At 59.3% G+C, this 24,585-nt stretch overlaps 1 protein-coding gene across 6 annotated transcripts; it reads right to left on the bottom strand.

The window, feature by feature from the left end:
- Window positions 1-930: 930 nt before the first annotated feature.
- ATG2A (autophagy related 2A) lies at window positions 931-23,353 on the bottom strand. 6 transcript variants are annotated; one of them, XM_010363971.2, is made up of 41 exons: window positions 23,068-23,353; window positions 20,463-20,625; window positions 20,211-20,363; window positions 19,952-20,054; window positions 19,397-19,532; window positions 19,171-19,269; window positions 18,456-18,552; window positions 18,214-18,378; window positions 17,972-18,112; window positions 17,188-17,425; window positions 16,957-17,104; window positions 16,766-16,858; window positions 16,182-16,337; window positions 15,824-16,067; window positions 15,406-15,502; window positions 15,123-15,282; window positions 13,882-14,024; window positions 13,660-13,799; window positions 13,390-13,574; window positions 12,791-12,941; window positions 12,463-12,662; window positions 12,260-12,340; window positions 11,886-11,992; window positions 11,707-11,799; window positions 9,771-9,841; window positions 9,469-9,545; window positions 8,704-8,868; window positions 8,463-8,589; window positions 8,173-8,381; window positions 7,082-7,290; window positions 6,692-6,827; window positions 4,907-5,113; window positions 4,574-4,675; window positions 4,400-4,484; window positions 4,176-4,311; window positions 4,008-4,080; window positions 3,750-3,832; window positions 3,124-3,245; window positions 2,838-2,992; window positions 1,675-1,827; window positions 931-1,594 (listed from the first exon to the last, which is right to left on the bottom strand). In XM_010363971.2, exons 1-41 carry the CDS (start codon window positions 23,236-23,238, stop codon window positions 1,358-1,360), a joined length of 5,811 nt encoding a protein of 1,936 aa, XP_010362273.2. In that variant the 5' UTR covers window positions 23,239-23,353; the 3' UTR covers window positions 931-1,357. The 6 variants fall into 6 exon arrangements, with proteins under 6 accessions (XP_010362273.2, XP_030774196.1, XP_030774195.1 ...); XM_030918336.1 differs by having other exon boundaries at window positions 13,390-13,550; window positions 23,068-23,349; XM_030918335.1 differs by having other exon boundaries at window positions 8,698-8,868; window positions 13,390-13,550; window positions 23,068-23,349.
- Between the last annotated feature and the right edge of the window lie 1,232 nt (window positions 23,354-24,585).

Here is a 24,585-nt window from a genome sequence, read left to right on the forward strand (position 1 = left end):
TCTCCCCCACTCAGGAGGGGCCACAGAGTGGGGCTGGGGAACCTTTGCTAACCCCAGAGGCCCGCGGAACCTGGCAAGGTGAGGGTCCCCTGATTCCCAGCCTGAGCCTCAGTTTCCCCATGGACCCGCCCACCTCTGTGCAGTGCCACTGGGAAGCAGGGCAGGGAGAAGCACAGTGCTCCCATTGTGCTCACAAGAAACAAGATGTGAGAGGGGCAATGGGCGCTCCCTGGTCCCATGTAAAGCTCTGTGCAGTGAGGGCTGGGATTCCGACCGCAGTGCTGCTCCAGGACCCCTCCCCGCTCCAAGTGCTGGAGCTCCGACCCCAGAGCAGAGTGGAAGCCAAGGGTCCACGGGCCTGAGCCGCCCCAAAGCCCCCACTAGAGATGGTGAGAGCAGCCTCTAGAACGCCTCAGGCTCAGCCTTCCCTGAGTGGCCTCAAGTGACAACCAGGCAGGGTCAGCTGGGCAGGGAACACCAGGAAAGACTGAGGCTCAGGGACCCAGGGTGTCGCCTCAGGTGCCATAGTCAGGGCTTGAGCCTGCCTGGCGTCCCCACAGCCAGGGGCCCTGGGGTCAGGCTGTACCCTGGGGTCTTGCAGGGACACAACCAATGTGGTCTGGGCAGGTGGGCTCCAAAGACCATCCCTCCCTCCCTGGCAGCCCCATGTAGCTCCTGCCATATCAGGAGTGGGGCTGGGGTGGCAGCCCCCTGGGAAGGGCAAGGCAGAGCTCACAGCCAACGGAAGGGGTGCAGGGCTGGGTGCCTCTGGGTCCCCCCCTGTGCCCTGACCTGCTGGGCAAGGCCGGGAGGCGTGGCGACCCCTGCTGGTGACATGGGAGATGCTGGGTGCAGAGGTGGGATCTGGGGCGGAGCCAAGGTCAAGGCTGAGGCCAGGGTTCCAAGGGACAGAGGATCTGAGAGGGGGGCTGGTGGTGGGCAGTTTATTCCACTTCATGCAGACACTGACCCACGCGCTCACGGAGCTTAAAAATGATACATCGAACCACACGGATGTCATCCCCTCCTCCCCCCAGACACAGAAAGACACTTGGCTGAGTGGGATGGGGTCCAAGGGTACAAAAGCCTCCGTCCTGGGAGAAGGCAGCGGTGTGGGCCCAGGTAGGGGAAGGGGCAGTGTCCTTTCTCCCCGGAGGAAAAGTGCAGAGCCAGGGCTAAGGCCCCAAGGCAGGGAGGCCCCCGTCTCACAGCAGATTGGCAACGGGCAGGCCGGGAAGGCGTCCTTCACAGTGGCCATGCCTTGAAGGGCCGGGCCGGGCCGGGCCCGTGTGCTGCAGCTCTTGGGAGCCTCAGGAGCACGGTGGGCAGCACCTTCTGGGTGCCGGGCGCCCCAAGCTCAGTCTTGGGCACTGTCTGAGCGCCACTTGAGGGCGTGGTCCTTGTGGGCGTCAGGGACGATCTGGTTACGCATGCCCCCAAGCAGGCTGGACGTGGCCTCTGTGGCCAGGATGAGTGGCTTCACCACGGTCGGGGGCAGCTGGCGGATCACGCCGCCCACAGCGCCCGTCAGCCCCTTTTGCTCATGGCCCCGTGATGCCACGTCACAGATGGTCTGAGCTGTATCCAAGATGCCCTGTGGAGGACAGAGGTCAGGGCGGGGTCTGCGTGAGGAGATGGGCATGGGGGACCGGGGCAGGGTGGGGGTCTGGTCACCTCTCGCACTGTGTCGTAGGCCTTGGCCACACCCTCCCGCAGGTCGGCAGGCTGCTGGCCCCTGCGCAGCCTCCTCGCAGAGCGCTTGTCCTGCAGCGAGCGGGAGACAGGGGCTGCTGGGGACAGGATGTCATACACAGTCTCGGCTGTGGCCTGGGGGACATGGGAGCACTAGATGAGGACAGCTGGCTGGGGCACACATGTTGCCCCAGGCCCCCAGGACAGTCTGAGACCCCACCAGCCCTCAGCCTCCCCGCCTGTCACTGTGCTGGCCCAGGGGGTCCTGCTCAGCCTTACTTCCCACTTCCTCCCACTCCTGCTCCCCTTCCTAGGCATCTGCCACTCTGCTCAGGGAATCTAGGAACATGGGACTCCCCTAAAATCTTCTTAACCCAAACCTCTCTTCCTGCTGACTGCCACATTCAGCAGGTTCTGCACGGCTGCCACAGCTGCACACCTAAGACTGACTGCTCCTTGTCTCGCCCCCCAGATGCCCCTGCAAGACGGTCAGGGAGCCCATCCTTCCTTCTGTCTGCCAGATCCTCTGCCCAGCATCTCGCCTGGCATCACTCTTTCCCACCTGACGGAACACTCCCGGGGCTCCCTGGTGACCATGCCTACCTCCCGCCTCCCCTGGAGCCCTGCCCTCTGTCCTGCTGGGGTCTGAGCTTGCAGGTTCCAGAACGTACCATGCACCTGCACTCACCCCTTAGCCCACTAGGACCATCGGTCCCCTACAGAATTCATCTGACAACTGCCCACGAGACTGGCTCCCAGGCTTCCCTGGGGTCCCTCTGGCCTAGTGAAGTGCATGGCCTGAAGGAACCAGGGCAGCCCCTGGGCCTCAGATTCTTAGTCTGCAAACACAGCCGTCCTCCACCCCCCTTTACAAGACATGCCATGAGCAGGAGACACAGTGGGCTCTGAAGGCCTGGGGGGTACTCCCATTCTTGCACAGGAACCCCTGTGGGCCTTGGGAGACCTGCCTTGGAGGCCCCAGGCAAGTCACTTAGCATCTCCATGGTTGTTCCTCTATAAAGTAGGGCTGTCATACCCAGACTGCCCACTCTCAGAAGACCTTTGAGGACAGAACCAGGGAGCTGTGGTGCAGAGGGCTCCAGCTGCTCTGTCCTGCACAGCCCAGATGCAGGGCACCCACTCACCTGGATAGCCTGTACCAACCGGTTGCTGAGTTCCAGGGCGGCAGAGGCCGTGGATGAGCCAAAGGAGGCAGCCCCTCGCTGTAGCCCCCGCATGAGGCGGCCATCCTTCCTGTACTGCTCAATGGGCAGCCACAGCAGGTCCCGGAACCCTTGGACTAGGGGGAAGGAGCGCTCAGAGACACCCGAGGCTGCCCTGCCCCCACCTCCTCCTCTTGTTCCCAGTGGCAGCTTCTAGGTTGCCCAGGGGTAAAAGCAGTTTCAAGGGCTTCCAAACCCAGGCACTCACAGAGCTGGACAACCGAGTGCATGGGGCCCACGCCTCCCAGCAGGCCGGGCAGCTGGTTCTTGCGGATGTCCTGCAGCCACTCGTTGAGGGCATAGCCCAGCACCTTGTCCACACCCAGGAGCCTGGCAGGGCAGGGAGGTGAGGAGGCAGAAGGTGAGGCAGAGCCACACACGGAGGGATTGTGGGGCCAGGGGGACTCAGTACCCCTGTGGCAAGTCCTGTGGGCACTCCTACCCTTCCTGTGGTCCCACTCAGTCATGTGCAGAGGGATGCTGCCCAGGCTGGAGTGCAGTGGTGCAATCTTGGCTCACTGCAAGCTCTGCCTCCTGGGTTCAAGTCATTCTCCTGCCTCAGCCTCCTGAGTAGCTGGGATTACAAGTGCCCGCCACCACGCCTGGCTAATTTTTATATTTTTAGTAGAGATGGGGTTTCACCATGTTGGTCAGGCTGGTCTCAAATGCCTGAATGCATGAGCCACCATGCCCAGCCAACTGCATCCTTTTTACAGAGGAGAAACTGAGGCCCTGAGAAGGGTGATGACTTGGTCAAAGCCACACAACCATTCAGGACCAGAACAGAGGGAAGATCAGGGACCCTAGAGAGAGGCTGGGGTGCTGGGGACTCACCCGTGCCTGCAACAGAGCCGCTTTAGCTTCAGCTCGGAGCAGTTGAGTTGGGCCAGGCCAATGAGGAGGCCAGCGAAAGTGCCCTGGGAGAGGGAGGGGATCCATGTTTACCCGATGGGACTCAGGGAGCCAGCCAGCCCATGGGAGCCACTGGAGAGCACCCTGGCCCTGATGGTGTCTGGATGCAAGACCTGGCCCCCAGAGGGACTCAGCCACAGCTGACCCCACATGGCCACCCCATCTGACCGCCCCACTTACCACCTGGTCCATCGTGACGTGCTTGCCATGGTAATCCAGCCAGATGGGGACCTCGGAGGTGAAGCGGAACTCTCTGGGTAGGGAAGCAGGAAGAGGGGGTTCTTTGCTCACTGGCCTGGTCCCCAGCAATCTGGCCCAGGAGTCCCCACCCACAGTCCAGCAGCCTACCTGAAGTAGATGGGCTGCTGGTCAGCAGGGGAGGGGCTGTGTCTGCCGCCTGGGGCTTCCTGTGAGCCAGTTGTCTCTAAGCCCTCAGCCTGCCCTTCCAGGGGACTGCTGGACTGGGCTCGAGTCTCGGGGCGAGCTAGGGGAAGGGAGGTCACAGACTGGAAACCTGGGCTGTTCTGGAAGGCACAAGGCCCAGATGCTCCCCTCCCGGCCCAGCCTCTCACCCTCAGCGGAGGTCTCCCCTGGGACCACAGGGTTGACGCCGGCCACCAGGCTAGTGAAGAAGTCCTTGAGGAAGAAGAGGGCGTCCTGCAGGGGAAGGTCCAGGCGCGGATCAGACTCAGAGGCCTGGAGACAGTGGGGTCACCCTGGGTTCTGCCCTCACTTGGGCCACTCACCTGGTCCACATTGAGCCGCAGGGGCATCAGCGAGACGCGGAGACAGCACTCAGGCCCACCCAGGTTGGTGGTGGGGGCCACATGCAGCGCTTTGATGGTGAGCTAGGAGCAGAGGGTGAGTTCTGGAAGCCTGCTGGGCCTCTGGGGCAGCAGCTCACCCAGTCACCCAGCCTCTGAACATGCTGTTCCCTTCGCTAACACCTCCCAGGCTCACAAACAACCTGGGTGTTCGTGTGGGAATGCGTGTATGTGTGTGAATCCATGCGCGTGTGAAGATGTGTCCCTGGCGGTCCCATGCCCTGCCCCAGGGTGGATGGTGCAGGCCGCTCGTACCATGTTAGAGTGGGCGCGTCGTGGCATCCGCTCACTCGTGTGTAGGTACAGGAACTTGTTGATCTGGGAGGAGGCAAGCCGGTCTCGGACCTCCAGCTCCTGCACGATGAACACCTGACGGGACAGCGGCCGCTCCTCCAGCTCCTGGCCAGGGGCTACAGGGCCTGTGACTGGCTCCGCTGGGTACACCTCGTGCTGGAAGCTTACCTGTGGGGTGGACAGAGGCCTGGCCAGGTGAACAGGGCCCCAAGAGGGAGGGAAGGGCTGGTCCCAGACCCCTTCTCTATTCTTTTTTTTTTTTTTTTTTGAGACAGTCTGTCACCCAGGTTGGAGTGCAGTGGCACAATTTTGGCTCACTGCAACCTCTGCCTCCCGGGTTCAAGCGATTCTCCTGCCTCAGCTTCCCCAGTAGCTGGGATTATAGGCATGTGCCATCACACCCAGCTAATTTTTGTATTTTTAGTAGAGACATGGTTTCATAATGTTGGCCAGGCTGGTCTCGAACTCCTGACCTGAGGTCATCTGTCTGCCTCGTCCTCCCAAAGTGCTGGGACTACAGGCGTGGGCCACCACGCCCAGCCCCAACCCCTTCTCTCTATTCTATGCCCAGCAGAGACCTGCCTCTCCCTCCAGACCTACCCCTGCCCTTGCTTCCCATGCCAGCTGCACTGGTCTCTGCCCCTCAAGGAGTCCAGGCCTGTTTTGCCTTCAGGACTTTGCTCTCGTGGCCCCTCTCCGTGGAGACCCTTCCGTCCCCCTCTTCCTGCACACCCACCGGCTCGCCATCAGGTCTCAGAGGTCCCCTGCTCTGACACTCATCTCCCACACCCGATCTGCAGCCAAACCTGTGGCCAGCCCCCATCTAGGCTCTCCTGAACCTGCCCACGCTCAACAGCCCTCCCTGATTGCTGCAGAGCCCCGTCCCACAGAGGCCTCTCCTCAAAAGCCCTGAGGGGGTTCGTCTCTTGTAAGACCCAAAAGAAATATTCCGGGTCGCTGGTTATGCACAGGCTCTGCTGCTCCTGGAAAGGCCAGGATGCTTCCAGCTTGCAGCTTTTTTTTTTTTTTTAAACAGAGTCTTACTCTGCTGCCCAGGCTGGAATGCAGTAGGGCGATCTCAGCTCACTGCAATCTCTGCCTCTTGGGCTCAAACCACTCTCCTGCCTCAGCCTCCTGAGTAGCTGGGACTATAGGTGCACACTACTGCAACTGGTTAATTTTTTTTTTTTTTTTTTTTTTTAAGAAATGGGGTTTCGCCATGTTGCCAGGCGACCACCTCCTGCCTGCTTCTCTCACCACAGGAGCTCCAGATGGCCAGGCAACCACCCCTGAGTGTCCCGTCCCCACCCCAAACACACCTGCCTGGACAGGCTGGTCTCAAACTCCTGAGCTCAGGTGATCTGCCCGCTTCAGCCTTCCAAAGTGCTGGGATTACAGGCATAAGCCACCATGCCTGGCCCCAGTTTGCGGCTTTCACGCTGTCCTTTCTGCCTGAAAACTCTTCCTGGCTCACATCCCCACTTGTTCAGGTCTTTGTTCAAATGGTGCCTTTGGAAGAGGGCTTTCCAGACCCTCCCCAGCACACCTGTCTCCTCCACCCCTGCAGACTCTCCTGAGCGCTCTTCACCATCGGACACACTCGATACAGCTTGGTCCCTGCCTGGCTTCCTCTACTACAAAGGCAGGGGTTTTCCTCTGTGTTAGTCATTGCTACACGTGACATCGAGAACAAGGCCCACTGTTCCATGACACACACGTGCAGTGGGCACTCGCCACCCCACTCACCTTGCTGAGCTGGATCTCCATGAGGACATGGTGCTGCCGCCCGCTGCCCCCCTGCGTGCGCCATGAGTTCTGGGGCCGGTTGGGGCCAGAGCAGCGGGAAGGGGAGCCCCTGGGGCCCGAGAGGCCAGCTCTTGCCCTGGGAAGAGGGACAGGGGCCAAGATGACTCAGAGGAACCCGATTCCCTCCCTGTCCTCAGCGGGCCTTTTAGCCTGGGACAAGAGACCCCCGCTAGCCCCAGTCCTGGCAGGCAGGCAGGATAAGGAAGGACGAGGAAACCGAGGCCCACCTGGGGTGGATGGGGCTCAAGGTCTCCAGCTGCTGAAAGTTAGAGCTGGACCAGCCTGAGCCCCAACCTTCACCAGCTGCCACCTGCACTCGCTCCTCCTCACCTGTGGCTGGGGTGGGGGCCAAAGTCTCGGCCCCCATATAGGTGCCAGACGAGGGAGACCTCACGTAGCACCACCCGAGTGCTGGGCACTGGGAAATGGGCAGGTGCCCGCAGCAAGTCCGAGCTGCCGATTGGCCGTGAGAAGTAACCGTCCCGCACAACGATGGGGCCGGGATGCAGCTGTGTCACCACAGGCTCCCCGTCTCGTGGCTGCAGGGAGGCCAGGTGGAGATGTGTGATGCAGATGTTCGATCCAGCCCAGCTACCCCAGCTCCAGCTCCTGTTTCTCCCCTGGTCTCACTTCTTTTTCCCTTTTTTTTTTTTTTTTTAAAAAGACAGGGTCGGGTCATGCTTGGTCACCCAGGCTGGAGTGCAGTGGCACAATCACGGTTCACTGCAACCTCTGCCTCCTTGGCTCAAGCGATCCTCCCATCTCAGCCTCCTGAGTAGCTGGGACTGCAGACATGTGCCACCACATCTGGCTAATTTTATTGTGTTTTGTAGAGAGGGGGTCTCACTATGTTGCCCAGGCTAATCTCTCATTCCCGGACTCAAGCAATTCTCTCACCTTGACCTCCCAAATTGCTGGGATTACAGGCATGACCCACCGTGCCTGGCCTCCTCCCCATTTTTGATGAAAGATGACACTCCTGGGTTGCTATCCCCAAGCCTATGCCTGAGTGGTCTGTTCAAGAAGAGCCTGAGAGTCCCGGGCTCCTGCCAGCCCTGCCTCCTAAGACCTCGGTGAGTTCAGATATTCCCACCAGCCCTTGCAGCCACATGGTTCTCCACCCCTCTCGCTAACTCCCCTCTCCTCTTCCTCCATTCCTTGAATGTCCCAGTCCCTCTGCCCAGAACACCAGGCCTCCTCTTCCTCTGGAAATCTACCCACTCCATCAAAGCCCAGCATCAGGGCTGCCTCCCTAGGGCAGCACAGACCTAGCACCGTGTCCCCAGGTGATGGCGACCACCTCCTGCCTGCTTCTCTCACCACAGGAGCTCCAGATGGCCAGGCAACCACCCGAGTGTCCTGTCCCCACCGCAAACACACCTGCCTGGACAGCAAACCAGTCCACCCATCCCACCACGCACCGGGATGCCCAGGCCCGGAGCGTCAAGGATGCAGAACTCATCACTGTCCAGGGTGTCTCCATCGCCCTCTTCTTCCCTTTCATCTTCCTTCTCCTCTGACCCTAAGCTGCCAGCAGGGCCCCCGACAGGTGGTGAAGGGGGCGGGGCCCCACTCCGTTCACCTGGGAATAGGTAGACTGAGATGGGCGACGCCTGAGGGAGGTGGCCACCTATAGGAGAGAGGCCAGTTTGGAGAGGTGCCCAGAGGGTGCCTGACTGTGTCTGCTGTCCCCACAGCACCCCCACTCCACCTGAAGGCTGGGCTAGCTCCCGAAGGCTGCGCTCAGTGTCCAGGAGGGCGTCAGCCAGGTCGCGCTGGTTGATGAGGGCCGTCTCCACGGGGGGGCATGATGGCAGAGAGGCAGGACTCTCCGAGAGCTGGGCCAGGCAGGGGAGGAGCAATGAGTGAGACAGGACGAGAGCGGCCCCCAGAGGTCCCTCAACCCCAGGCCCAAGACTCTGGTAGCCTGTGTGGCCAGGCCTCACCTGTACCTTCTGGCCGGCGATCTCCGTGGGGCTAGGGGGCCGGGGTGGGGGGTGCAGGTCACCCGTGCTCATTACATACTGGAGCAGGTTGACCAGCAGGGCACAGGAGTCGGCACAGCTGTGCAAGTGTACCACGTTGTTGGAGCAGCGCAGCTCGAATAGCGGTTGGCTCTGTGGGTGGGGCAGGGCGAGTAGCTAGGTGAGCACAGGGGCCGCTGCCTGCTGGCCCCACCTACTCACTGGGAGGGCACCGCAGTTCTGACCCCGCCACAGGCAGAACAGGGATGGTCTCTCCTGGAGTGGATGACCTGCCCAGTAACTCCAATGAAGAGGTGAGCAAACTGAGCCCAGAGGGTGAAAGGGGCTTGGCCCAGGGCCATCCTAGGAAGCAGGAGGGTGCCCTCCCACCCTACCCTACTCCCCGTGAAGGGCTCTGCATGCCCAGCAAGGTAGGGGCCGGTTATCTCCATCTCACAGGAGATGAACCCGGGGACCCACAAAGGCGGCTGACTCCCAAGGCCTCACTGATGCCCTGGCTGCAGCGTCCTCTGGTGGCAGGACTGAAACCCATTCATTCATTCAGCCAGCATCAAGGGACCCCCCAGGGCTGTACTGTGGCCCTTTGCAGGAGGGGTGCTAACTGCAGCCCAGGAAGGGCAGCTGTGAACTGTGTCCGGAGCCCAGGCACATGAGGGAGCAGCAGCCCCTAAAGAATCCCTTGGCCCCTGCACCTGCTCTGGCTCCAGGAGCCAGAGCGACAGCCTCACTTACCAGTTTGCCCTCGGTGCTCCCTTTCCAGGTTTTAATCACAAGTTCCAAGAGGTCAACATCCAAGACACAGACATAATCTGCAGCAGAGGCGAGAGAAAGGTCCTGTGGCCCCCTTCCACCCGGCCCCGGCCCCAGCACCTGGGGGAAGGATCCGGCTGATCCCGGTGTAGCCCCTGCTGTGCGGGCTATGAGTGGGAGCTAAGGACCCGGCCAGCAGCTGCGGGGAGACACCTGGCTGCTCTGGGTGTGGCCGGGGCGGTGGTCCCTCAGAGGGGAGGGAGCCCAGTCCCGGCCCTGCCCACCTCGCCGCAGGTCCAGGGTCTCCACCTCACACTTGTCGGACAGGTACAAGGCGGAGTCATCGAGGATGAACCTGGGGGGGAACAGGGCTGAGAAGGGCCCGGGCACCACTGCAGGTGGCAGCTCCACGGGAGCCGAGCAGAGGGGTCCCAAGCCCACAGGAAGTGGTATGGACAGGCCCCTCCAGCCTCAGCGTTCCTGCCTGCACAATGGGGAGAAGGCCCAGACAGCAGGCAGCGGGAGGCAGGCAGCACTTGCAGCTCTCAAAGTGCCTGCAGTTCCGACACCTCGATAGGGCCTCATGACAGTCCTGGAAAGGGGTGTCCATTTTTCCCCCTACTGCATCTGTGGTTCTTCTAAAATAAGTTCTCATTTTTAGCTGGGCGCAGTGGCTCACGCCTGTAATCTCAGCACTTGGAGAGGCCGAGGCAGGCGGATCACCTGATGTCAGGAGTTTGAGACCAGCTTGGCCAACATGGTGAAACCCTGTATCTACTAAAAATACAAAAATTAGCCGGGCATGGTGGCGGGTGCCTATAATCCCAGCTACTTGGGAGGCTGAAGCAGGAGAATTGCTTGAACTAGGGAGGCAGAGGTTGCAGTGAGCCTAGATCACACCACTGCTCTCCAGCCTGGGTGACAGAGTGAGACTCCATCTCAAAAAGAAATAATAATAATAAGGGCCGGGCATGGTGGCTCAAGCCTATAATCCCAGCACCTTTGGAGGCCAAGGCAGGCAGATCACGAGGTCAGGAGTTCGAGACCAGCCAGACCAACAAGGTGAAACCCTGTCTCTACTAAAAATACAAAAATTAGCTGGGTGTGGTGGTGGGTGCCTGTTGTCCTAGCTACTTGGGAGGCTGAAGCAGGAGAATTGCTTGAACTAGGGAGGCAGAGGTTGCAGTGAGCCGAGATCATGCCACTACACTCCAGCCTACTGACAGAGCGAGACTCCATCTCAAAAAAAAAAAAAAAAAGTCCTTATTTTAAGGGTAACATAATGAAAACTCCTTTAAGATATTTTAGAATAAAGAAAATAAAAATCATTCATCATTCCTAATCCCCAATTCTGAGAAAACCACCATACACATCGCCTCCCAAACTTTCTCTCTACAGCTGCACGCAGGACATATATAAACACGCCTTCATAAGCTGCTTTTAAAACGTACGTATCCTGTATCCTATGTTATTTGAGTAAACACTGTACTGTGGCAACTTCTTATATTTTATTTATTTATTTATTTAGAGACGGAGTCTCGCTCTGTCGCCCAGGCTGGAGTGCAGTGGTGCAATCTCAGCTCACTGTAACCTCCACCTCCCGGGTTCAAGTGATTCTCCTGCCTCAGCCTCCCAAGTAGCTGGGACTACAGGCGCCTGCCACCACCCCCGGCTCATTTTTGTATTTTTAGTAGAGACGAGGTTTCACCATATTGGCCAGGCCGGTCTCGAACTCCTGACCTTGTGATCCACAGGCCTCGGCCTCCCAAACTGCTGGGATTACAGGCGTGAGCCACCACGCCCTCCATCCTGTTATATTTCCAAGTGATTCTTCAGCTTCACCTTAATCCTTGTATAGTTTTCCACCTACTGGGGGGCCATGCTTATTTGCTCCGGTTGTGTATCTGAACGTATCTAAAACCGATACGTTTTGACTGTTTTAACTTACACTACATAAGCATTAAATTCCACCTCGCTTATTCTCAGGTCCTAGGACAGCCCCCAGACGTGAGATTACCAGGTCAGAGAGCACAAATGCTTATAAGGCTCTGATCAGCAGGGTCCAACTGCCCTCCAGGAAGGCAGAAACAATCCACATTCCTGAGAATGGGACCATCACCCGAGTGCACATTAAAACTGAGAGTGCCAGAGGACACACAGCTAGTGGCCAGCTTCGGCCTGGCGAGGGTGGGTTGACCCGGTGCGGGGCGGCCTGCATACCTGAGCAGGAAGGTGGAGGTGTCCACGATGATGTTGCTGGACAGAGTGAAGGTCTCCGCGGTGATGATGACACGCACAGGGAGGTAGAGTGGCCTGGGGGTGATACTCGGGCTGGGGACGGCTCCTTACACCTGAGAGCCCATCCTCGTCCCCAGCCCCTGGCCCTCCCAGCCCAGTACCTATAGTCCACGGCGCAGGAGAACAGGTGTGTGTGCAGGATGGTGATGACCGTCGGGGGCAGGTAGCCCAGCACGGGGTCATCCAGCACGTCTAGGAACTCCAACAGCTTCAGAGGCCAGGGCAGGAGGAGGCAGTGAGGATCAGGTGGCCTCTTCCCTCCTCTAACCCCTCCCTGTCCTGGCCCCTGCCTGGCACCTCACTTTCTGCCTACTAGCTGTCTCCCATACCCCTTGCCCAGGAGCTCCGGCCAAAGTCAGCTGTGGGTCCAGTCCGTGTTCCTCCCACTGGCCTCCTCCCACCTAGAGACCTGCTTGCCCAAAACAGAAGTCCAGAGTCATTGGGCCATGTGACTTCCCAGGCTACCCATGCTCACCTGGGAATGCCAGCTCTGCTCGGGCAGGGCCATGTAGTGGCGCAGGGTGGCTTTGTGCAACCGCAGTGTCACCAGGAACTCCTGAGGGTGGAGGTGCAGTCAGGGCAGTGCGGAGGCCAGCCCCACCGCGCACTGGGGTCCCACCGCGCACCAGGGCTGCAGCCCAGGCTAGCAGGAGGGGTGGCTGGCAGGCAAGCCCATACCTTCACATTCTTGTGGGGGTCCAGGTGGATGCGCACAGCAGTGGACAACATGTGGGGGCCCCGGCCCTGGCCCTTGCGGCCCGAGGCTCCCCGCTCAGTCACCCCTTCCTCTGATGGGTAGATGGTTGGGGCCAGCTGAGCCGGGGGAGCGAAACTGGGCAGGTCCAGGTGACTGGGCAGCGGGTAGTCATCCACGGCCGCTGGGGAAGGGTCTCATGAGCCCCCTGACAAGCCGACTGGCTACCCACTCCACCCAGGGCCCACCTCTATCCTGAAAGCCCTCCACCCCCAGCCTGGCCCCCAGCGGTGACCTGCCCCAGCCTCACACCTCGGTGATAGAGTGTTGCCTTTTCAGCTTCCAGGCAGAAGTAGCCGAGTCCTGGCTGGCCACAGTACTGGGAGACGCTGAAGAGGGTGCCATGCTCCATGTCCAGCACCAGCTCCCCGTGCACAGCCTCCAGCCGCTTGCCACCCTCGTCCTGCAGAAGGAGCACACAGCGTGGCTTCCCCAGCTGCACTCAGCATCCCTCAAATCCTCAGGGGGTTGGCGGCTCCTGGAGCCCTGGCCTAAGGGGGTCAGCTCCAGTTTCCACCATGGACACTGCTGGAGGCCCTGGATGGCACTTGCCTCTTCTGCCAGGAGAAAAATAATCTCTGCTGGGTCTGCCCACTCTGCCTCCTTGGAGTGGGAATGGTGGGTGCGCCATGCCCATCCCAACTCCTAGCATGGTGCTTTACATATAGCAGGGGGTCAGAAGGAGCTGATGGGCTGTGATAGGATGGGCAGGCTGGCATGGGTGGGCTGGCGCTGCCCACTTAGGCCTCCTGCTGTCCACATTCCTGACCTAGAGCTGCTCGTGCTGGTCTTGCTCTGCCACCAACGGGAGCTCTGAAGTTTGGAACCCACCTGCCCGGGGTTGCACTCACCTTGGTCTCACAGAGGGCTGTGATCCGCCCCTGAAGCACTGTCACCAGTGTAGAGAAGGTGCTCTGCAAGTGAAGACTTGGGGCCTCAGGGGCAGGGGGCTGTGGGCCACCTGATGCCCCCACTGAGAAGAAGTGGGCATCCTCATCATCCGAGTCCGAGTCTGGGGTGAGATCAAAGCAGTTGGCTGGGAAGGAGACCGGGGAGGGCTAGCCTGGCCCGTCCCAGACCTGGGGGTCCTCCCTCTAGCCCAGCACAAGCACCTCTCATACCCAACTTGAAGGCTGACTTGCACATCTTAAAGCTGTCATGCCAGAAGCCTGAGGGGCCGGGGAAGCCAGAGGGCTGGGCAGCGGGGTCGGAGGTGGGAAGCAGATCTGCGGGCTCCCACATGAGCAGGTCGTTGTTGATCCTGACATGGACGGGTGGACGGCAGGTAAGGGAGGCCAGGCCCACCCGTGTCCCGTCCCGCCCCGCTGGCCCCGCATCCCCACCTGTTGTAGATGCTCTCATAGACCTCCTTGCTGGGCAGAAAGATGTGGACACTGGGCAGGATCACTTCCAGGCTGCAGCGAGACAGTGCCAGGGTCCGGCTCTGGAACGTCCTCATCTCCTCAGGGTCTCCGGGGATCACCATCTGGACAGGGTGAGGTGGAAAGAGCAGGAGGGCCATCTTAAGAGATGCTGGCTGGGGCCTGTCTCTGGTCTCAGTCCTGCCCTCCTATTGTTCATCATTCATTCATTCATAGGAGCCCTTCTCTGCTGGGGATGCATGATAGCCATATGGATACAGTGCTGATGGCACACCTGTGCTGTTCTAAGGGCTTCAGGTATGTTAACTCCTTTCATCCCCACAGCAAGCCTATGACACAGGACATGGTTAGGCTGGGCGCAGTGGCTCACGCCTATAATCCTAGCACTTTGGGAGGGCTAGGTGGGTAGATCACTTGAGGTCAGGAGTTCGAGACCAGCCTGGCCAACATGGCGAAACCCTATCTCTACTAAAAATACAAAATTAGGCCGGGTGCAGTGGCTCACGCCTGTAATCCCAGCACTTTGGGAGGCTGAGGCGGCTGATCATTTGAGGTCAGGAGTTCGAGGCCAGCCTGGCCAACATGGTGAAACCCCGTCTCTACTAAAAATATAAAAATTAGCCGGGCGTGGCAGTGGGTGCCTGTAATCCCAGCTACTCAGGAGGCTGAGGCAGGAGAATTGCTTGAGCCTGGGAAGCAGAGGTTGCGGTGAGCTGAGATAATGCCACTGCACTCCAGCCGGGGCAACGGAGCGAAATTCTATCTCAAAAAAAAAAAGAAAAAAAGAAAAAAAAGAGAGACAGGTCATGGTGCCCATTTTCCGGGGGAGGAAACTCATCTATAGGTAACTCTTCAAGGTCAGGTAACTCCCCAAGGTGACACAGCCACCAAGTAGCAGAGCCTGGCCCTTAACTGCCTCTCCAAGTGGAAAGTGCTGATCGACCGTTCAGGTGGGGTGGGAAGGACTCATCTTTCCAGTGAAGGACCCACGCTCCCCGGGGCCTACCCTCACCAGTGCCCTTTCAGAAAGACTCTGATTGGCTGGAAAGAAAGAGTCGAAATCCTCACTGGTGTCAGGTCAGCTCATGCCCACCCCATGGGGTCGTGCTGCCCTGGCCCGTAGCCACACAGGTGGCTCCTGTGGCAGGAACCCGGGCGGTGGGCAGGAGGGGGTCCTGGGAAGAGGTAGGGCCAAGCCTCACCTCCTCTGTCTCATACATGGTCCTCTTAGAGGAGAAGGGTGAGGGCTCAGGTTCCCGCAGCTCACATGGACTCTCCGCTGACAGCTCCAGCTCCTCTCCCTTCTCCGGGGCCACCTCCCACTGTGCGCTGCTGGACTCGGGGTTCACAGTCACCACTACCCTGCCGGGGCACAAGCCTGTCACTGGCCTACAGGGCCCCCAGCACCCAGTTCCAAATTGGCCCCCTGCCACCCCCAGCAGTAGAACCCTCCTCTCCTGGGCCCCGTCCAGAGCCCCTACTTACTGGGGCAGGAAGTACTTGCGCCCAGTGCTCTTGGGGTCCAGGGCTTTGGAGACACGCAGGCAGGGGACAGGTGGCTTCTCTCCATCTTCATAGATACCTAAAGGGGGACAGGGAAGTGGGGGGGGGGGCCGTCATCACTGCTGACTTTTCTTATTTCTTCCCCAATGTCCAGGTCAGCTCAGAGCTGTGCCCCCGACTCCACACACGCTGTGGTGGGCAGAGAAAGACAGAGACAAAGGGTCCACCCTACCTGTTGGCAAGTAGGCCAGGGACCGGCAGTGCTGGGACCCCAAGAGCTAGTAAAGGCCTGGGCTAGGGGCTGCTCGGGTTGTGACTGGGCCCCTTCCACAGCCCCAAGCCCACCTCTCCTAGAAGCCAGGCCTCTCGCCCCAGGTTCTGTCACTCAGGGAGCTCTTACCATGTAGGTCGGAGCAGGTGAGTTCCAGGCGGGTGGGGACTGGGGGGCCAGGCCCACTGCTAAGCTCTGACCGGAACTGGGGCTCACTCAGCTCCAGCCGAAGTTGCTCAGCCCGCACAGACTGGCCCGCCCAGGGGTCCCGCTCAGGCCGCAGGTCAGCAATGGGGAAGCGCAGTCGCAGTGTAGCCCGGGGTGCGGAGAGCAGAAATACTGTCTGCTCCTCCATTGCCGGCAGGGGCTCTGTCTGCAGGAGGATTCGGGTTCAGAGCTGCCGTCAGACCCCCTCCCACTGTGACCAAGAGCCGAAGAACCCAGGCCCTGCACCCGACCCCGGCCTGGCCCTGGCGGGGCCTCTCACCAGCAGGCCAGTTGGAGGCTCGGCCGTTACGGTGGCCAGGCGCAGCAGGGCAGCCAGCCGGTCCAGGGCCCCCAGTTCCACGTCTGCCTGGAAGTTGGCCAGGTCCAGGGCCAGTTCTGAGTGGCAATGGCAGGCAACTGAGCGCCGGGGTCGGCTCTGAGGGCGAGGGAGTTCAGGTCAGTGAGGGCTGAGTGGCACTCAGCGTGTGGGACAGGAAGGCCCTCTCTGGTAGTGGGAGAAGAGCTGGAGCAGGGGCCAGGAGGGCACTGAGGAGGCCTGCCCCACCTCTGCCCAGTGCACACAGTGTGCTTGTTTATTTATAAAAGCCGCCCAAGATGCGCCTCTCTTAGCCAGAGGCCCAGCAGGGGTTGCCATGTTGAGACAGGGCAAGGGCATGACCAGGCTAAGAGACTGGCATGGGAAGGGCCAGGCAGGTATTTGAGGGCCCTGGCATGGTGAGGTGTGGAGCACAGGGAAAAAGAGACAGGGCTGGGCAGCAGAGGAGGCCATGGTAGAGGCCAGGGTGGGGTCAACACGCCATGGGGAGCAGTCGACAGCCTGGTGACCTGGAGCGGGTGGGTTACCTTAGGCACACGGCGCAGGGTCTGTGTGTGGCGCAGATGGGCGCAGGGCTGAGCTGAGGCCTGGGAGCCCAGGGTACCAGGAAAGGTCAGGATCTGGGGTGGGACCCGGGAGGCACACAGGGTCAGGCCTGGCCCCACAGCCACCCAAACCTCCAGACCCCGCCTCGCACACATTCTGCCTCTGCCCTCACCTCTGTGTACTCAGGCTCAGAGGCGCCCCGGGGCCATAGACACTCCAGCACCTCAAGCTGCCCAAAGCGCATTTCCATGCTGGTTGTCCGCCGACCCCGACTGCCTGTCCGCAGCTCCCAGGACAGCTGCACGGCTGTGCCCGTTAGCCTGCAGGAAAGAGGACAGGCATCAGAAGGTGCACTTAGGGGACTCCGATGGTCTCTCCTCAGGCCCTGGCCTCGGGCTTATACCGAACATGGCTACAGGGACAGGCCCTCTGGAAGCGTGGTCGAAGGTGGTGGAAGTCTCGGGAACCGAAGGGCCCATCCTTGGTGGCATCAAACTCGGTGAAAAAGTGCATGGCGAGGTCCGGTGGTCCGGAAGATGGGGCAGACGTCTGAAGCAAGGTCAGGGTCACGCCCCCCAAGGTCATCTTCAGCAGCGAGTCAGGGCGCATGGTGTCCAGGAGGGGATTGGGGGCCATCTTGCCTGAGAGGACACAGGCTTCACCAAGGGCTCCCAAGAGATTCTGGGTACCCCAGGTGGAGCAATGGCTGCTGGGGGTTGGGAGGCCAAGTCTGCCACACCATGTGGCTCTGGCAGAAGGCTTGGTCAGGCAGGGGTGACACCGGTGCCTCTAGTAGGCCAGGCCCTCTGCCCAGGCTCAACTGAACCCTCCACAGGGTGCTGGAAGGATAGGATGTGATGAAGCACCCAGCCTAGCACCCACCCACAATAAGCTCTCAATAAACCTGAACCCAAATATACAGCCTGGCAAAGGCCCATCTCACTATTCTCCTCCTATGGAAGAGGGAGCTGAGTCTCAGAGAGTTTAAGTGCTTGACTAAGATCAATGACTGAAAAACCTGGTCTCTGTCCACTATATCACCAGCTCCCACCTCGTTTGGTCCCCAGGGAACCAAGTCACAGACGGTAGATATCCAGGCATCGCTGGGGTTTCCTGACATCCCACAGCACTAAGGCCTCTTCGAGTCCTTCCTGTCCCTGGAGTACCTCCAGGGTGCTCCAACTCACCAGCTGGGTGGGCCTGGGCAGAGAGCCGGCGGGAGGCCATGTCACTGTGCACAGAGGAGGCCAGGTCTACATCAGAGAGGGAGAGCTCAGAGAGAGCTGAGGCCACACTGCTTGTGAGGCCAGCCATGGAGAAGAAGAGGTCTGTGGGTGAAGTGAGGAGTGTCAGGGACAGCCGGCCCCAGCCCCTAGGCTCCTGCACCCACACTAGCTGCCCCTCCAACCATGTCCAACTCCACACCCACCAGTGCTATCCAGGTTGAGAAGGGGGTTGGTAAGGGGGTCTGGGCTGAGGGGCTCAGCCACCACCCCGGCCTGCAGCTGCTGGTTCAGGTCCTGCTCAATCAGCCACAGGTCTTCGGCACCTAGCGGGCGGCTCTTGTTCAGCTTGTCAGCCAGGCCCTCGTGGTCTGCAGGGGAGGAGATTTCAGTCTGGGCTGGCTGGCCCTCCCAGCCACCCCAGCCCCATGCCACCCAGAGGCCTCACCTGTAAGGCTCACGGCGCTGAGCAGTTCCTGAAGGTGCTGGAGTTGCCTCGGGGTCAGAAGCAGGTGCAGGGAGCCCAGCTGTCCCGCTACCTCCAACTGGGGGCCAAAGGGGCAGCCATGGAGCCTAGGCCCACCACCCAGCTCCTCTAAGAGCTACCACCCGCCTGCCCTTGCCCTGGGAAAGCAGGATGCTGGCTGCCAAACTAAACTCTGTTACCAGCTAGCTGTATGAACCGGGCCACAACTTGACCTCTCTGCCTCAGTTTCTTTTCTTTTTTTTTTTTATGAGATGGAGTTTCGCTCTTGTTGCCCAGGCTGTAGTGCAATGGCACAATCTTGGCTCACTGCAACCTCTGCCTCCCGGGTTCAAGCAATTCGCCTGCCTCAGCCTTCCGAGTAGCTGGGATTACAGGCATGCGCCACCACGCCTGGCTAATTTTGTATCTTTCGTAGAGACGGGGTTTCACCGTGTTGGCCAGGCTGGTCTCGAACTCCTGACCTCAGATGATCCACCCACCTCGGCCTCCCAAAGTGCTGGGATTACAGGCCTGAGCCCTGCGCCTGGCCTACAGCCTCAGTTTCTTTAGCTGCCAAGAAGGAAGTAAATCCCCCACTTGATATCCCCACTCTGGTCTGTGGATAATCAGCCTTGCTGAGGAGGAGGAATCTTGAGATGGGGTACTTATCCTCCTCCCCAGGAGCCAGGGGACCCACCTTGGGGCCAGGGAAGGCCTCATTTTGCTTCAACTTCACCATCAGCTCCATGTACCCTGAGCAGCTGCCAATCTGCAAGGGGGGCTCTGCAGGCTCTTCCTGGGAGGTGGGAGGATACAAGAGGGGAAGGTTGAGAAAATGGAGTCAGAGATGGTCAGGAAGGATGGGAGGGGGGTCAGAGGGCTCAATGGATAGACAGGGACTGTGGGAATCAGAGCCCACTCACCTGTGCGGGGAGCTCCTCGTAGTGCAGGCGGACCCCTGCCAGCTGCAGCAGCTTGTGCAGGAAGGCAGGCGGCTGATGCACGTCCACCGGCGGCGCCTGGCTCGGATCCCGCACTGCCTCATCACAGTACTCCAGTCTGGAGAGTGTAGGGTCAGCCCGTGCCCTGGCCACCCCAGGCCTGGAGCCCCTCTCTCCACACAGTGCTCTGTTCTAGGGGCACGGGGTCAGGGAGCCTGGCCTGCACAACTGCCCCATCTTACCCAGGCCGTCCTGAACCGCCATGTCCAGCTCAGAGGCTCAGGCCAGCCCTTGTTCCTCAGACCCTCAGCATCTAACTTGGTTCTTGGGGCCTCGGCCACTCTGGGCCTGTATCATCCAGCCTCTGGACACCAGTCCGAGCTGACGATGCAGCTCACCTCCCCAGCCCTACCACCACCGAGGCCCACCCAGACCCACCCTGCCTCTTCCCAGGAACCTAGGCTGTGGGTGGGGACCATTCAGCAGCTCCCACTGCCCCTCTTCACACCAGTCCACCCCAGATCACCCTGCCCTTACCTCTGCACACGGACCTCCACGGCCACACCATGTTCCCCATCACCCGGAGAGTGCTCCACCCTCACGACGGTGTCCAGGAAGGTCACTTTGATCCTCCGAAGCACTGAGGAGTCGGGGAGGGGTCTCAGGTCAAGTGGAGCAGCAAAAGGGAGGCAGAATTTCCCATCTGGGCACCAGGTGGCCATGCCGCTGTCTAGAGCCCTTGTCCTGTGTGCCATGGAGGGGCAGGGGACAGGGCGGCCAGGAGGGGCCTGCTCACCAGTCTCAATGGTCTGGGCAAACATCTCCAGCCCCTCCAGGGGCTGTGGTGGCTCAGAGGGCTCTGGTAGCCCGTCCCGCAGACACTCCTGGGCCAGCTGCAGGCTTGTGGTCATGCATGAGGCCCAGCTCTGTGAGTCGGCAGCCCCTGGCACTGTAGGGAGAAACAGGGTCTCAAGGCAGGCTGGCTCAGTCAGGTCCTGGACACCCTGGCCCTCCCCACTTGCCTGCCCCCAGCCTGCCCTGCCCTCACCTGGACCCCGGCGGGGCTGCAAGGTGAGCTGGAGGCCGGACACGTGCACTGTGCAGTGGTCGGTGAGCAGAGCAGCCCAGGGCACGGCCACCTCGATGGAGCCCACGAAGCCTTCCACCAGCTCCAGCGGTGACTCCATCGACTCCAGCACCTCGTTCACAGACTGGGAGCAAGCAAGGGACAAAACCAGCTCAGGGAAACCCCAAATCCCACAGGCTGGCACAGGCTTACCTGGCCATGGTGCCTTGGAGAGCACCCTTGGCTTGCTCCGTCCCTCAACATGTTATCCACAAGGTCCTACCTATGCTCATGCTGTCCCCTGCTACAGGCCAGGCCCACTACCCCATCACCCAAAGATGCCTAATCCTTCAAGCCAGAGCAAATGTTTCTCTCACCACTTAATTCAAGATAATATTTACTGAGTACTTTCTACATGCTGACATTGAGACTAGATGGGTAAATAAAATGTCTTCATTCCCCAGCCAAGCTAGGCTCCAGCCAGGGACTCAGAGCAACTAGGATGAAACTGAGAGGTGAGCAGGTGCTGGGGGTTGGTGATGGGGCCATGGGGAAGACGCCTAACCCAGCCTGGTCTGTGAGGGGCAAGCTGAAGAATCAAGGGAGGGGGGATAGGTGCTGGTAGAAGGTGGTGTGTTGCAGGCACAGGACAACATGGGTACATGTCTGGCAGAGTCTGGAATACCCATGTTCACCCTGGGTGAGGAGAGTTCAAAGGGACAGTGTCCAGGAGAGAGGGGTTGACCTGATGCCAGATGGGACCCCCCCTCAACCCTAAACACCTAGTGTAGCTGTACCTCTCTGTGAGGCACAAGGCTGAGCCCCTGGCTAAAATGTCCATGCTGGAGTTGTACCCCTGCCAACCTGGAAGCTCCTTGAGGGCTGTATCCTACCTGCTTCCCCCGTGACCCCAGATGCCACCCAGAAAGGGCCTCAGTAAACTGGTTGGATCCAAGAATAAAAAAGCACATGGCAGAGCAGATGGAGTCCAAATTCCTCACCCAGAGATCCACAGCTCGGGAAACTGAGGCCTAGAGACAGAACTAATCTAGTCACCCAGCATACAACAGGGACTGAGACTGGGATCCGGGCCTCTCTCTCTTCAGGCCACTTCAGAGGCCCTAGGCACTCAGCTTCTTTGGGGGCCTTCAAGGTGGGGTCTGCAGGCTGAGCTGGGAGGAGAGGCTGATTATCAAGAAAGTACCTGCATTCCACCAGGGCCCTAGAGAAGCCAATTCAATCCCCAACAAGAGGGCAGGGAACACGAGTAGGTGCATTTTCTGGAGCTGAAAGTAAAAAGGGGAAGCCTAGGGCTGGGTATGGTGGTTCACGCCTGTAATCTCAGCACTTTGGGAGGCTGAGGTGGGAAGATCACTTCAGGAGTTCAAGACTAGCCTGGGCAACATAGTGAAATCCTGTCTCTATAAAAATAAAATAAAAAAGGGGCAGCCTAGAAGTCTGGGCCGTCTTTCAGGCCAGCCTTAGAGGCTAAGGTTAGAGGTCAGAGAGGGCTTCCTACACCATAATTCACAGATAGCAGGCCACTGGGAGGTGCCCCCAGTTCAGGGCCCAGGGTTATCCTACCCCACATTTGCTCACCAGTGCCTGGCCTACCCCCAAAGCCTAGCTCTTCCATCCAGATTAGCAGACCCCTGAGTCCAGCCACAAAACTGAGAAGTCCCTGCCTCCATGCCCACCCCTGCTGCTCTGGACCTGGTGGGTTGACCAGGACGCGCCTCTAATTGGTGGCTCCTTCAAAGCTCCCCAGGTCAGCTGAGCTGTGAGTCAGGGCTCCTCACCATTCCCAGCCTCAAGTCTCTGACCCAGACCTCACACCTCTTGGCCTCCCTGGCATCTCCCTTGGCCTCCTCCAGGCTTGAAGCCAGATCTCCCGACTTTTCCTCGAGGGCCCCCCTCCAGGCAGGGACACTGACCCCCGCGGGTGGGTGGAAGATGTGGGTGGGGGCCATCCAGTCCCTCCCTAGACACCCACTTAGCCCATCCCACTCTCCCAAAAGCAGGAAGTAGGTAGCGACCCAGGCACACGAGGTGTTGATCAACACTGGCGCTGACGCGGTTGTTGACATACACATCCGGTGGTTTGTTGATCCCACCTACGGGCCCAGGACCGTGGGGTCAAGAGGTCAGGGCACATGATCCACAGGTGTCCTCGCCAGGGCTCCGGACCCCTACCAGCTTCCCCGACCAGCTGCACAGGCCCAAGTCTGTCACTGCCCTGGCCCAGCTCGGTTCCTACGCTCCCTCCCCAGCCCCTCCTTGGCAACCCTGCTTAACTCAGCCCCCAAACTCGACGAGTTTGTCTTGCATTCTCCAGACAGGTGATCTCGCCCTCTCCAGCCTCAGTTTCTCCTCCCGTGGAGATGGAAACCCCTTCCCGCTCAGTTTCTGGCTCTGGTAAGGAACTGAAGCGGCCAGCCGGGGTGCCTCTGACGCCTGGAGAGAGCAAGATTCCCCCGGCCTCTCTACGCCCGGTGCCTGATACCCCGGCCCGATCTTTCTGCAGGGAGCCTCAGGTCGCTGCGCTCCCGCCCTCCGCACCTTCCTGGCCTCGGGCCTGGCTTCTCACCCAGATTTCCAGGTGGATGTCTCGCAGGGCAACGCTGCCCTTGTACAGATCGAGGCTGAGCTGGTCCAGGCTGAGGTGCTCTTGGAAGAAGTGACCTAAGTAGTGGTGCAGCAAGTAGCGGCAGACCCGCTCTTTCACACAGTTTGACCATGGCCACAGCCATCGTGACATCTCGGAGACCGCCGGGGCCGGGCCGCCTCCGCTTGCCGCCCGCCGGCGATCCCCGTCCGGCTCCGCTGTTCACTAGAGCCCCCGGCTCGCCCCGCCGCTTCGCTAGGCGCCAGGCCGCGCCCCCGGACGCCCAGCCACGCCCCCTACGCTCACTGTCATTGGCTATTGCAAAGGGTGAGGCCTACTGATTGGCTGTGCGGGGCGGAGCCTTCGGGCGCGAAAAAGGGACTGGGCTCTCTGCATGATATAGTGCCCTCAATCACGATTTACGCTTGCGTAAAGTACTGTGTGGGCGGACCTTTAACCTTCCTTCTACAGGCTCTGGGAAGGCTGTTGCTCCAGGTGCCGGCCCCGCAAAGGAATGCGCATGTGCTGATTCGTCCAACCACTTAAAGTGGTTGGGGAGGATTTAAAGGGACAGTGTCCCATCAAACTTCGTAGGAGCCTTCCCCAGAGGAATAAACTCAGTGCGCGATCTTAAGCGCGCATCTGTGGAAACAATTAAGTGAGTAAACATTTGCATTTTGCAAAATCCTTTACCACCCTTTATCTCATTGAGCCCTCTTAACAATCGTTCAAGGTAGGGATTATTGCCACCGCTTTACAGGTAAGAAAAGAGATTTAGACACAAGAGAGACCCTGCCTCAAAAACAAACAAAAATAAAGGTTCTGAGTCCGTCACCAAGGAAGGTCTTTTTTTCCCTCCTCACCCCGGAATGCTCAGCGGGAGATTAACTGACCCTCCCTTCTCTCTGCCGTGGATCAGGCCTTAGGCACCTCTCTGGAATAATAATAGCTTTTCATATCTCTAGTCCTAAAATCAAAGAATGGATTCTGCCTCCTTTAAGCAGGGGGGCATTGTTTTTGAGCTAAGTATGGTTTTTATGTTTTTTAAATGGTTAGAGAAAAAATCAAAAGAAGAATGAACATTTCATGGCATATGAAAATCATATGGAATTCACATTCCAGTGTTTATAAATAATGTTTTGGTGTCACACAGCCATGCTCATTTGCTTAAGTTCTGTCCAGGGCTGCTTTCTTGCTACAAGAGCAGAATTCAGTACTTGAGAGAGGCCTGCAAAGCCTAAAATATTTGTTTTCTGGCCCTTCACAGAAAAAGTTTGCCAACCATTGCTCTGTAGGGGGCGGCCACACAAAACCTCTTACATCATGGGCAACTTCAGGAACAGCCATAGATAATTATGTTTCTTTTCTTTTCTTTTTGAGAGGGAGTCTTGCTCTGTCACCCAGGCTGGAGTGCAGTGGCACAATCTTGGCTCACTGCAACCTCTGCCTCCTGGGATCAAATGATTCTCCTGCCTCGGCCTCCCGGAGTAGCTAGGATTA

This window comes from Rhinopithecus roxellana, chromosome 15, assembly GCF_007565055.1.
Source record: "Rhinopithecus roxellana isolate Shanxi Qingling chromosome 15, ASM756505v1, whole genome shotgun sequence".
Taxonomy (NCBI): Eukaryota; Metazoa; Chordata; class Mammalia; order Primates; family Cercopithecidae; genus Rhinopithecus; species Rhinopithecus roxellana.